At 34.2% G+C, this 14,092-nt stretch overlaps 1 protein-coding gene across 1 annotated transcript; it reads left to right on the top strand.

Annotated features, from left to right (window-relative positions):
* Positions 1-7,027: 7,027 nt before the first annotated feature.
* On the top strand, positions 7,028-11,850 carry LOC129321525 (AT-hook motif nuclear-localized protein 1). The gene is made up of 5 exons (XM_054967314.1): positions 7,028-7,868; positions 9,647-9,714; positions 10,263-10,394; positions 10,991-11,152; positions 11,287-11,850. Exons 1-5 carry the CDS (start codon positions 7,472-7,474, stop codon positions 11,572-11,574), a joined length of 1,047 nt encoding a protein of 348 aa, XP_054823289.1. The 5' UTR covers positions 7,028-7,471; the 3' UTR covers positions 11,575-11,850.
* Positions 11,851-14,092: the final 2,242 nt, after the last annotated feature.

The following is a 14,092-nucleotide window of genomic DNA, read 5'->3' as shown; positions in this document are numbered from 1 at the left end:
ATTGTTAACTACATTAATATGCCCAAGTGGCTGTCCTTTCCCTGTGTACTCATCTGTGTCTCCAAGGCTCAAAGCAGTGTCACGACTTTCTACTTATAATATCCTTCCTACAAACTCCTTTTTATTTAAGGGCAGTTGGAAATCTCTTTCCCTGTATAAGATCAGTTATGATGAACATAAAACAGAGTCGTGAAGAGGCCGAGGATTGTTTTATAGTAAAACATGTATATTCAATAAATGTTTTATGGTGACAGAGGATGTGACGCCACTTCATTAATTAACCCTAATGATTCTTCTCATAAACTTGGACCTGTCTAATTTATAACCGTTTGAGTTCCTACAATTTACTAAGAAATAGAGACAAAGCATTGTTTTGAATTAGAGAAAAGACAAGTTAATGTGGTTGCATAAAATATGGAATGGCAGCAAGGATATGGAGCCAAGAAAGGAATACTGATGAAGGAAAGAAGGCGATGCAACAGGTCGAGGAAATGGATGTCGTTTTCTCATAATCTGACGGTGATCACGACTTCCCAGAATAAGCAGGCCTCTGCCGTTTTGGTATTTTCAAAAAAGTAGAGGCGCAAGTTCTGAGGTTTGACCAAAAGAAACGACATTAATGGAGGCCCACTTGCGCCTGAACGACAGTCCGAAACTCGGCACGCCTTTTCGGCCACTCTTCCATTTTAATTTTACGATGCCTCCCTTACCATGCATGTTTCCCCAGTCAAGATGTTTCCAGGTAGATCTCCAAGCACCTCCCTCTAGTCTACCCCCACTTTGAGCCTTGTAAATTGTCCGACGATATTTTGTAAGTGAGAAAGAGATGTTTCATGTTCCAATGTTGCTTGGAATGACTAGGGCCGTAATAAGAGTGTTATATCGACTTGAGATCAAGTTCGTAGAATACATTAACATTTGATAGCAGAGCTTCCACTCAAAAGAATCTCAACTTAACTAAATTCAAATTAGTTAAAGCAGTTGGATTTTGGACGCAGGATGATTTGCTACCCAAAAAAGTAAAAAAGAAAGATGACCAGTGCCAACACATTTTTATAAACTCCCTCATGTACCATTATTATAAGATAATGGGTGAAGGTATATATTTAATACTCAATATTTTAAAATATTTGTTATAATAATTTTGTCCCTAAGTAATTGAAATGAAGTAAATTTATCCCTGATGTTAATAGGGACACGTTTAGGAGCCCATGTCACGAAATTTTTGCAAAAATTATTCGGTTTTCATTTGTGAAAAAATGCTAAAATTAACTTTGGCCCTCACTATTATGTAATTTTGCATTTTGGCCTCACAAAATTGTTTCTAGATTTGTCATTGAATGTTAATCACCTCAACATAACAGTTAAAAATGCTAACAGAGAAGGTTGACCAAAAAATATCACCTATTACATCAAGTGAATCTAAATTAAAAATGCATTTTTTGCTATTTTTAAATTATTTTAAAGACAAAATTGTTACATCGCAAATGATTTAAGACATTAGATGTTTTTTAAAAAATAATTTAGAAGCAAAATTGTATCTTTACTTGAATACAATTGGTATAATAGATGACATTTTTTATCAAACTTAAGTCTCAATCAATATTTTTAACAGATATATTTAATATTAGGAGCAAATATGCTATACTTTAATTACTTTATGAGGAAACATTAAACATTAAATGCTTCTTAAAAAATAGTTTAAAAGCAAAAATATACCTTAACTCTAAGATAATTTTTAGAAGAGATTGATGGCCTTTAATATAAGGCATTTGGCAAGATATTATTTCATTTTTTTAACATCATCTATATTTAAATTCATTAACTATAAGAGAATACGTAATATAAATTTGAATTAATTTTTATTTAGATATAGATAAAATTAAAAGTTTATTATTTTTTCAAACAAAGTTAATAATCTAACCACCTGTTTTTTATTATGATGAGACCATAATAAAATTTATTCTCTATTTCAAGCTTGGAGCTTAGCTTTTTTTTTTTTTTTTTCTCCTTGTCCGAGCAGAATATTCAGGTTTATTAGTGATAATGCCATGCTTGGGCGCTGGCACCCTCAGTAATGGGACTAATTAACAGATAGTGAACCTCTTCATTTTTTCAATAGCTTTTCTCCTCCATTTCCCTAATCATAACCCTTTATTAAAATCTATGATTAAAACGAGTTCATTTCGTTAACTTTTCTCTTGGTTTTTTGTTTCTATTCAGCCACCGAAATTGCCACTCTCTCTACATGCACTTCCTCAGATTTTCTGGGTCTTTGGGCTGTGGGGTCTCGTCGAGAAAGCATGAAGTGGCCTTGAACAAGAGTGGATAATGGATTGAGTTGGGAGAAAAAGGATCAGCCCAGAGTCAATTGTGAATGAACATCCCTTTTCATCTTTATTGGGCCCTACATCCATCTCAGTTTTTTCTTGCTCTGGTGTTTCTTGCATGCCATCGGTTTAGAGTTTGTCTTCCGAATAAATAAAAGCTGTTTCTTGTTTCATAACGGTGAACTTGACTGTCATATCAGTAATCGTTTTCTGTTGTTCTTGCATGGGTAGGGCAAGTCGCAAGCACTCGTGGAATTGCAAATTTGAAACTAAGAATCATTCATCTGACCCAAACAAAAGGGGGTTCTGAAAACTACAATAACACAGATGTATAACTGGAAACATGGTGGTTCAACGTTGAGTTTAAGCTCGGAAGCATTGAATCAAAAGTTCATTGACGAGAATTTAAAATTTTAAATCATGTTGGATTATTAAACACTCAAAGTTGATTCCACATAGCAGTGATAATATAAAAAGTCATCATTCCACCTTTGCTTTATTAAAAATGATGCATTTGATAGAGATAAATTAAAAAAAATTATTTCTTTTTTGGATAACATAAATAATTTAACTAAGTCTCCTTAATTTAAATGACATAGTTGAAAGTAATTATAAATTAAACTGGAAGAAGTGTGATTGAATTTTACATTCGAAACTTTCAAGACCATATTTTGGGGAAACACACTCATTCTCACCACTATCATAATTTTCACTGTAAAACTAAACACGTCATTAAATCATACTTTAATTAACGTAAAAAATGACATCGTTTTAAAGGTGGAGTGCCTATTTGGTTTGCTCGAATGATTGATTTTTTAGTAGCAAACCATCGTTTGGGTGAAAATTACCCAAACGGCACAATTTTTCAGGTAATCAATTATCTAGGTTAAATGACGTTTTGCAATAAGCTGTTGTTGCCACCTTCTCTTAATCGATTATCTGCCTGTTTTATTTAAATTTTTATAATTAATCAGATATATAAGTTAAATAATATATTTTATTTCTTAAATAAAGTATGACAAATTTGCACACTAAAATTTAATTTTAAAAAACAATATCATTTATGGTAATTTATATAATTAAAATTAATTCTGACTAAATCATTCAAACACCTTTAATTCTGTTAAAATTAATTTTAAAAAAATAATATCTAAATAAATTATATCATAATGTAATTAATTATTAAAAAATCAATCATAATATATATATGGAACTAAAATCTAAACGGCCCGAACACTAGATGCTATTTCATAATTTTAAGCAACACGCCATACAATGAATTGCCATCTGCTGCAAGCTATTCCTATTTCTAATTTTATATATCTTTAAATCTTAAAATAATTTAGATAACGAAAAGAAAAGCATCAAATCCGTTACTGCTACGTAAATGGGATCTTCCTTCCTTCCTTCTTACACCGAATCAAACATGAAAAAAAAAAAATGGATACTGAATTCCTTCCTGTTTTATTATCTTGACTTCCCATTAGAAATTAGATTGCTCAAAAACATTAACAAATTTTCACATTTAGACCGAATTTTCCATGAGAGTATTGATTTGAGTTCAGGTGCCACCTCTTTGTGCATCACTAAAATGACATTAATATATTACAAGTCATATAAACAATCGATAATACGCTTTATTTCCAATTACATATACAAATCCAATAAGACCCCATAAGATTAGAATTAAAACGACACACAAGTGAAAGGCGGCACTGAAAATGATAAGAATTCACAAGAAGCATGGACGCATATGGTTGGAGTGGAATCTAAGAACCTTGCAATTAAATAGAACGAGTCACTCTCTTTATCAACAAGTTAGTTCTAGTAAAATGAATTAATTTTTTACAGTATAATAAATCAATATTTAAATTATTTTAGTTAAGAGAAGTATTTGCAGTGAGTAACTGATAGTAATACTTAGATTATGATCACCTTGAATGAAAAAAAAAAAATATTTGCACAAAATATTAAAAAAGAGCCACTCTACTTGACTGACGTGGAGGCTCCAAATTGTTGGCTGAAAATGGGAAGCTGATGAGATTGACACTTAACAGAGTCAAACCTCACATTAAAGACTAGCTTCCTGTTCCTGTGAGCCCTGTTGCTGACTGCTCAACCTTTTGATCTCTGGAAAGCCATTTCATCCCCACAAGTCTATTTTATTAAATTCACCAACAAAAAATAAAAATCAAATATAATTAATTCACAATATGGATTTAAATTAAAAAAATAAAATAAAAGCCGACTCCTAGAGATTCCACAGTCATATTCAGACTGACAAAGACCTCCACTTATTATCAATAAACAATCAAAAACTCATGTGTTTCCTTGTCTGTAAATTGAAACCCTTCCCCAATTATTTAATCCCCCACCTTTCGCTTTTTAATAAGTCAGGCCTGTTAATCATTCCAAATTTAAAAATAAACCCCAAAAAATACCCCCACCCAACAAGTTGAAACTTGAAGGCATATGCATCATAATATACCCAATGAAAACATCAAAACAAACAAAATCAATACATTTAAAAACTACGTATCCTTCCGCAATGCTCGTTCGCCATCAATATTCAATGCCAGTTCTTGTATTTTTCCGCTCAACCCCACCAAAATTAATAAAATAAAATAAAATACTCAGTCTCTTCTCATCTAAATCTCATCCTATTTTCTTCAACCTACCTTTTTTTTGGGGGGGGGGGTCCTCAGGTAACTTGAGACTCGGACTTATTTCCCTTGCCATCGTCTGTCGTTTTAGATATACAATTATCAGTCTCGTAACGCTGAATTCTAGATCCTGTCTAGAACTGCGAAGGATATATATAATATACCACCCACCATGGTGAGTTGACTCATGTATTGAAGAAGTGAAAAGGAGACAAGAACCATATAAACAGGGGTGGTTTTGTTTTTGAGGATAATTAAAAAGAGATGGCATGGTGGGTTAAGTAAGAGAGTGATGAAACAACAGAGGCCAGAGGGCATATGTTTATGTTTGTGTTGGCAAATTAATGTTGATACGAAGAAGAGGCGTCAAAATCCAAATGTTGGCTTTTCTCTTGGCTTTAAGATTCAAACACTGATCCCACGTCTTAATAAAAAAGGAAATACGTTTCAGATTTGTTTGGAGGAAGAAGGATAAGGACACAAGCAATGAGGAGGGCGCACTGAGTATGGTACTTTAACATGTGCGTCCACGAACAACCTCTGCTCATATAACCACATGATCTGCATTTATTCATGCCCTCTCCTTTCTTCCATGTTTAACCATATATATATATATATATATATATATATATGTATATATATTTATAATTATTTCTCCGTTTTTTTCATATTACAAAAAACATTGGATTCTTAATTTTTTTTAAAATGAAAAATATTCTTCCTGATGTTATTTATAAGTGACTTCAACATGGTTCATTAGAATCAAGAAAACATTAAATTTGTTTAAAAATTCAACAAATTTTTAATTCTCCATTTATCAAATATATATATATACATACACTTTAAAAAATAAATACTTCAACATTTAATAATATTTCCAACACGTAAAGTGGGCAAAAAGATAAAAATAAACATGAAAATTATAAAAATGTCCCAAAAATAAGATAAAAACATATGCCTCATTTGGTCCATACTCATTCTATACCACAATATATAATTTTTTTTTAAAAGTTTTGCCGGGTGTAAAATATAGATAATTGGGTAGGATATATTTTATAATTATCATTTCAATTATATCCTACTTTATTTATTATTTTTTTAAAATATATTATAATTTCAACTATCATTATTAAACGAAACTTGTAAAATGCATTTGGTGAGGATATAATTGAAAATTTGTACAATTTTTTAAAATGTTAAAATTTTACTTTACTTTTTTTAAAAAAGAATTGTAAAATAGTTATCAATATCATTTATTATGATTCAAAGGAAAAAAAAAACAGAATTGGAAAGGGGAAAAAAGAGATAACAGATAAAAGAAAATGAGAAGGAGGAGCCTTTTGAGAGAAGGAAGATATATGAATGGTGGAGGATGAGATTAATGGATTGGTTTAAGTAATAATGACATAAGGTCAAGGCAGATTAAGCTTGCTTTGAAAGTTGGGGGGAGAATTTATAAATTCCTTGCTTTATATAATTTTTTCCCCATTCATTCATAAATCAAAAGAAATGGTTTGGTTTGTTTAAGCGTGCAAAAAGCTAAAGTGCGGGTCGCTGTTCCTTTTCAATTTTCGTATTCATTTTCCAGTTTTGCTTCTTTTATTCTTTTCTTTGTTTTAGATATTTATTATTATATTATTACTAATATTAAAATTAAAATATGATTGCACCACTTGATTCTTGCCATGCCTTGGGGCTTTTCCTTTCCCAGACAGTTCCTTTATGTCTTGGCAAACTAATTTACTTTATCATTCACCTAAACCTAATGGTAACATGTGTGTGGTTATAATTTTATTCTCTTTTTTTAATTTGGCAATATTTAAAAGGTAGAAGAGAAAGGAAGCTCCCCACAACAACTTTATTATTGTTTATCATTATTTTTCCACCGGATTCCAACCAAAACTATATTATTATTATTTTCATTAAATATCATTACTAAAATATATTTAATAATCCCGCGTATTCTGTGTGTCTCCTTTTCCGTTTTAATTTTTTAAATCTCAATTTGGACAGTCTTATGAAAGTTAGGAACCCAATTACTCGCCAAAAACAAGGATTCATTTTATCAGACCATTTTCCATCCTAATCTCAAAATTCAAATATCATACCAACACCACCACAATTTTCTGCCGTTCTTCCCATTTTTTAAAAAATATTTTCTCAAGACTTGAATATTATTTTCCCCAGAAATTTTCCAGATCATATTCATCCATTCTCTGTTTCATCGAGTTCAGCTTTTTTTTTTATGTAAAAAAAAATATATGCAAATGGTTCAAAGTTTAAGACTTTCTTCTTCTGGTTTCATTCCCAGCTTCTGAGGTTTTTATTTTCCGACATATCTTGATTTTTGCGTTGTTGTATCATTTTTCCAAGGAAAAAAATCTGCAGAAATTAGTGCCAGTTTCGAGTTAGTGAAGTTTTGGAGGAGAAATGGAGTGTTGATGTGTAGTTTATGCATGAGTTGTTAAGCTTTTAAATATGGAAGCAAGGGATGGAATTAGCAGTGCAGTCACGGTGGTAGGATCAGACGATCCGTCGGAGTACCATGTGGCTCCCCGGACCGAGAACCCAGCAACCACTGGTGGATCGACAACGCCAGCGCCGGCTCCGACACCGGCAGCTCAAGGCACTGCTCCTCCTCCGCAGTCTGCAGCGGCTGGAGGGGCGCCAACAGCCATGATGATGCCGGGGAAGAAGAAAAGAGGTCGACCGAGAAAGTACGGGCCAGACGGGTCGGTGACCATGGCGCTATCTCCCAAACCAATATCTTCTTCGGCCCCTCCATCCCAAGTCATCGATTTCTCCGCAGATAAGCGCGGGAAAGTTCGTCCAGCTAGTTCTGTCAGCAAAGCCAAATTCGAGGTCGAGAATTTAGGTAAACGAAAACATGACCTTTTTTTTCTTTTTTTCATCCCTTGCTTTTGTTCATATTTGAGCGTAGTGTAGCTTACTATAATTATACCAGCTGAGTACAAGTATTTATTTATTTTTGTTGGCTGAATTGTGATGGAGAAATAGATGAATTTTGAGTAGGACAGAGATAGAGTGTGAAGGTGGAATAATCAAGCCTTGAACTGTGGGACCTGTGGTTATATGCTGTTATTGAGGTCTTTGGTATGTGTGGTAGTCCTGAAAAGTGAGTTAGCTTTGTGGTGTGGGTGGGTATGGTATTTGGGAGAATCTTCTTGTTACGGCTGTGATTTGGCACTTGAAAACTTTTGTTGGAAAGGAAATGGTATTGGTGGTACATATCTTCAACTGTTGTTGGACAGATTTGAACTAAACATGCCTTCTTCTTCAATTGACACCCCCAAGATAAAAGCTTTTTGTTTTTTTCTGCCCACTTTTTATTTGCTTCTGGATGGTGTTTTGTTATTCTTTTCTTGGAATTGGCTGTTTTAGATTTATAGAGGACGGTAATATTATCGATCACTTCTGGGGTATGTGTTTTTTTGTGTCAAGAGGTCCAAAGTCCAAGCTGACATCAGCTGCTCTTTTTGGTCTCTCTCACATCACTCCAACCTAGTACTAGTAGTAGTTAGTTTGTTACCTGGTACGGTTACGTTTTCGGGTGGTTCTTTCTGATACAGGACGCCTGATACAGGACGCCATTCATATATATATATATGTGTTAGAATGCTCACTGTTCCTTGCAAGTGTATAATTCACTGCTTTTCATTCCTGAGATTTATAATTCGAACTACTTATCTGAAATAAAAACCGTAAAAATGTTCCATGGGAAAAATCTAATCTCTAATCCAGAAGACCTGAAAACTGAAACTTCAGTTCTGAAATTGATATGCAGCTGTCGTATACAAGATATATATATATATGTACATACACACATTACGTATGAAGATAACTAGATGCAAAATGATTTTGATAACATCAATTTCTCTTATCTCTTGTTCCTTTTTTGCTAAATATATTTTTTCTGGAAAAAAGTCTGCTCTGTTGTGCTCCTTTTTCGGTATAAATTATGTTTCTGATAAGCGTCTGTGTACATTTTGGGTTCAAGTCCTGGAACAGGAAGTATGGTTTTGTGCTTAACAGAGTTGTAATTTTTGCGTTAACAACTTGCCATCTGTATTACTCTTGGAAAAGGGAAGTCATGACATTGACTGGCTGAACCCAAGAATGATACACAATCTGAAGGAGGGTTTTAAAGCTTTTTCTTTTTTTAAAAAATAGCTTCAAATTAAATATTGAAAAAGAACGTTTAGGAAGTCTTACAGCGCACTTTTTTAGGAGATTTATTGTGACAATTTCTACCTGTTATTAGAGGTCTACTTTCTTAACTCGCTGCCCTGTACTCTGTCTTATACCAAAACAACAGCTATTTATAAAATTTTGGGAAGGGATAATGGATTAAAATGAAAAATATACTCTAGTCTAGCTTTCAAGGTAATTTCATATCATTAAGAGTGTATTATTGGACATGCACCTGTATAAGACAAAACTACGAGTGTTGTTTCAACTTTAATAGATGGTTTCTCAAGACTAAATGTTCACATTCTCTATATGACAAAAATGAGGGATTTCTTATTCTAGAAGCTGAGACTTATTATCATGTCCATTTTCATAGGGAATATTATCATGTCTTATATCGTGGTTAATTTTTTATAATTATTTCCGTTTTTTTTTTTTTGGCAGGTCAATGGGTTGCATGCTCTGTAGGTGCTAATTTTACACCCCATATAATTACTGTTAATTCTGGGGAGGTAAATTGCAGAAACATCAATTATTTATATTTTTCATTTTCGTCTGGATTATGTCATTTTATAGATTCTTGATTAGGTAATTTCCAAAACATTCTAGGCAAGTATTAAATAAAAAAAATTCCATAATTACAGGAACAAATTTGACTAATAATAGCCATGTAAGCTTGGCTGTATCTATCCGTTTTCCTCAGTCGCCGCTTTTACAGCTTCACCTTTTCTGGAGGTGACCAGTCCTATCTCACATGCATGTATTTCAACATATGATGCGATACATACCATGACGGACAAGAGATTAATTACAAAATGCTTCAAAAATAGATAGATTAATTAGCTTCCTTATCTTCGTAATTTCTTTGGGATAATATGTTCTATTGCCTTCTTTTATAACTTAAAAAATGTTTGTAATGACAAAGAATCTTCTTTTGGTTATGTTAGATTAATTAGCTTCCTTATCTTCGTAATTTTTTTGGGATAATATGTTCTCTTGCCTTCTTTTATAACTGAAAAAATGTTTATAATGACAAAGAATCTTCTTTTGGTTATCTTAGGATGTTACTATGAAGATAATATCATTTTCTCAGCAAGGACCTCGAGCTATATGTATTCTTTCTGCAAATGGCGTCATATCGAGCGTCACACTTCGTCAACCTGATTCTTCTGGGGGCACATTGACTTATGAGGTGTGGCATTTCTCTTTCCAAGTGTTCTAACAGTATCAGCTTCTCTAACTCGATGAAGAACTATGGAATTAATGATTGGTGACTTTCTTTTTTTTTTTTTTAAGTTGCGTAATTTTTTGACTGTTAGGAAGACATCGTGACCCTTTTTCTTTATGACTGGATAAGGCATGTTGCTTCGAGTCATTATAATTTATATATTCCTTATGTTAGTGAAACTGTGAAGAGTTATGATAAATGTTATTATGAGTCCTTCTGCGGAGATTACTTTTGGTGCTTTCACGGATAGGCTTTCATGATCTAAGGTTGCTACTGCCACTTCTTCTCTAAAATTTTTGGTTTTCCTTTAATGGTACATCTACTCAGTTCCCCCTCGGCCCCCCCCCCCCCAACCGCGGCCAAAAAAAAAAAAAAATCTACTATTTCTCATATCGGCATCTTTGGATTCATAGCTTTTCCTAAATTTGATATTCTGCTTCATCCACATTTTTCCCTCAACCTGCTGTAACCTTTATTCTGTTCATCTGTGTTATAAATGCATCATTATTATATTATCTTTAATTAACCTTCTAAAACCAGTGCTGTCTTTGTTTGTACAGGGACGTTTTGAAATTCTGTCATTGTCTGGGTCATTCATGCCAAGTGAAAGTGGGGGAACACGGAGCCGATCTGGCGGCATGAGTGTTTCTTTGGCGAGTCCAGATGGTCGTGTTGTAGGTGGCGGAGTGGCAGGTCTATTAGTAGCAGCAAGTCCTGTACAGGTACGAAGTTTTTGTGACTGTTTCATTGAATTATTATTCAATGTGTAGTAACATGTACTAACTAATATACAAGTATGTCATCACAAATTTAGCGATGCTTATAATCTTCTTTCCACCTGATTGACATGCATCAGGTAGTGGTAGGAAGTTTTTTGGCTGGAAACCAGCATGAGCAAAAGCCAAAGAAACAGAAAATTGAGGTGATATCCACAGCCATACCGACTGCTGTCATTCCCTTGTCTAGCGTTACCGATCCAGTCCCTCTCCTCACTTCCTCGTCTTGCTTCCGTGGCGACAATTGGTCTGCAATCCCGGCAGATAACAGGAATAACACCACCGCCAACACCAATGCCAACAATAATGGTAATGGTAACAATAATAGTAAGCCAACAGATATTAATGTGTCACTATCTGGAGGGTAATTTCATCCTATCTGCCATCTATATTCGTTGCTGACGACGTTGTAACGGACCTCCTAATTGATGAGTTTGTTTTCTATTGTTTCTTGTGACTGTAAGCTTATTGACAGTATCTTAGGACCGCCTTCTTGTTTTCCGACATTTATGGCTTTGTTTCTTTGTACAACCTAGTTAGGTGATTAAATCTGCCTCTGCTGCCATTGTGGTGTCATGTTTTGATGTATTTGTTATTCGCGTTTCTTCAGAGTGGTAGATTGTGAAATCCAAGCTATTCCTTGATCTGGATGCGTTTCTTGGTGCTTTTTGCATCAATCTGAGTTTCACTGATCTCAATCGTCGGATGCCTTTTGATTTGGCATTTCAAGATGCCACCTTAATTATCTCGCCAGGAAGTTTCTGAGAACGCAGAACCATTAAATGCTTCGCAGTTTCAAGGCTTGAAACTTACCCTTGTTTTGAAGATCGAAGATATTTAACATTTAATAAGTGCATGCGTATAGAGCCGTCAATTTCTCTTCTAGGCCCAAAAAAATTGAGGGTCGGGCTTCTATTTTACCGTTAAAAAAGTAAATCGGGTCTAAAAGGGTCCTTTTAAGCCCGAAAATAAAAGGGCCGGCCCTTTTAAGTCCGTTTATAATTTTTTTAAAAAAATTATAATATAAAAAAATAAAAGATTAAATACATAATTTAAAGAAATGAACATATTAAATGCATTCATTCATCCCTCATTCATTTATTAAGATTTAGCTAATAATATTAGCTAAGTTTAATTTTTATTGGTATTCACTTTGATATTGCTATTTGATATTGATATTAGACTTAAATATTTTAGTTTTCTTTATTGTTGTGGTGTAAATTGATTTAAATTTATTTTTTTAAACTTAATTTTATGAATAATTACTTTTTTATTATTATAAATATATATTTTATAATTTTTAATTGAAAAAATAATTTTAAAAAAATAAAGCCGAGCTCCTGAGGGCCGGCCCTTTAACCCTGAGGGTTAGGGCCGGGCCTTAAAAAATGAAATCCTGGTATGTAATCGGGCTTATTAGGGCCAGCCCGTTTAGGCCCTGGCCTTTCAAAGGCCGGCCCTTTAGGACCGGGCTGGCCCTAATTGATAGCTCTACATACGTAGATGGCACTGTGCATCGATTTAACACTTAGAAAGAATGGTTTAGATCAGCACGTGGGCTTGGAAGCGTCTACCTACCCACACTGCACACTCGAACTTTGCTTTAATTTGCACGACACTATTGCTAATCGAATTGCAGAGTAAATCCAGTATTCAGGATTGAATGAGACACAAAATATCAGGAGATGTGCAGCTATGTGATCCCAATGGATTATCCCTCGGAGGAAAGGCAGCGTACCAGACTATAATCGGGAGTGATGATTTCGATGAAATTAACTAAAGTACGGAAGTCAGAGAAATAAAAAAAGAAATTATTTTTATTTCTCTCTCTAAATTTGAAAAATTAATCTAAATTCGCTATTTATCAAAATTCAAGTGACCTGGTCTTGTCTAACATAAAAGCATCCTGGTCCCGCAGTTGAATCTCCGATGCGATATACATGTAATAAGATAAGATGCTTTGAGACTAGAGAGTCATGCAGCTCATCTGTTTCGTCTCGCCCTCTCTGAGCGTGATTCCTCGTTTTTTTTATTGATATTATTTTTTTGTATTTGTAGATTGAAAATTGGCCGAAGAAAAAACATTTTGTAGATTCCACTGTTCAAGAAAGTTTTTGGGAGCTGTTACGTGTCAAGCATCAAGCCCACTCAGGCAAAAAACAATTATCTCTCAAAACGGCTTCCAACCTGAAGCATCCCAGGTTGCTTTAACAAACTCTCTTCAGTCCACTTACACATCATCAGTAGCATTCCATAAAACCCAATAATTTTTAATTCTAAAACTATTTTAGTTCCCTTAACATTAGAAAAAATTATATTAAGTTTCCAACAGGAGATCATATGGGCCAAAAATATTCTTGAAATGCATACAAAAGATCACAATTCTTCTGTACCCTTTGTATTAATTATTCATTAGCGAGACCCACATAAATTTTTCATTATATGTATTTTCTTTATCTCACCTCTCTCCCCGTTTCCCACTCCACTCTCTCCCCATCTCTCTCTCCCCTCCCTACTTTCTCTCTTCATCTTTGACTTAGCCACCACTTCCATCATCTGATGAGAGGAGACGAGAGACGTGACTACACAGTGAAGAGAATGTTCAAAGAAGGGTGCTATGGCGGGTGCAACCATTTACATTCATTCTCACATTCCTCATTTGCTTCCTCTCTCTATATTAACCTTTTCCCTACCGATCTCCTCTCGCAACCAGTCTATTGCGAGGACATGTCCCTTGCACTATCCAGGCAGCGTCGGTTCAAACACTAAGTCAAAATTGTTGCCTCAAGCTCTCTAAAGAGTTATTCGGCAACATCAACTACGCTTACGGCAAGGATCTTGATCGTAGCAGGTATTGTCTGGTGCCGGCGGCCTGGCTCTTTGCAG

The sequence above is a fragment of the Prosopis cineraria genome, unplaced genomic scaffold (assembly GCF_029017545.1).
Source record: "Prosopis cineraria cultivar Desert tree isolate PC_DT_omini unplaced genomic scaffold, ASM2901754v1 PC10, whole genome shotgun sequence".
Lineage (NCBI taxonomy): Eukaryota > Viridiplantae > Streptophyta > Magnoliopsida > Fabales > Fabaceae > Prosopis > Prosopis cineraria.
Note: the sequence above shows the minus strand (reverse complement) of the source record. Positions and strands in the feature narration are given on the sequence as shown.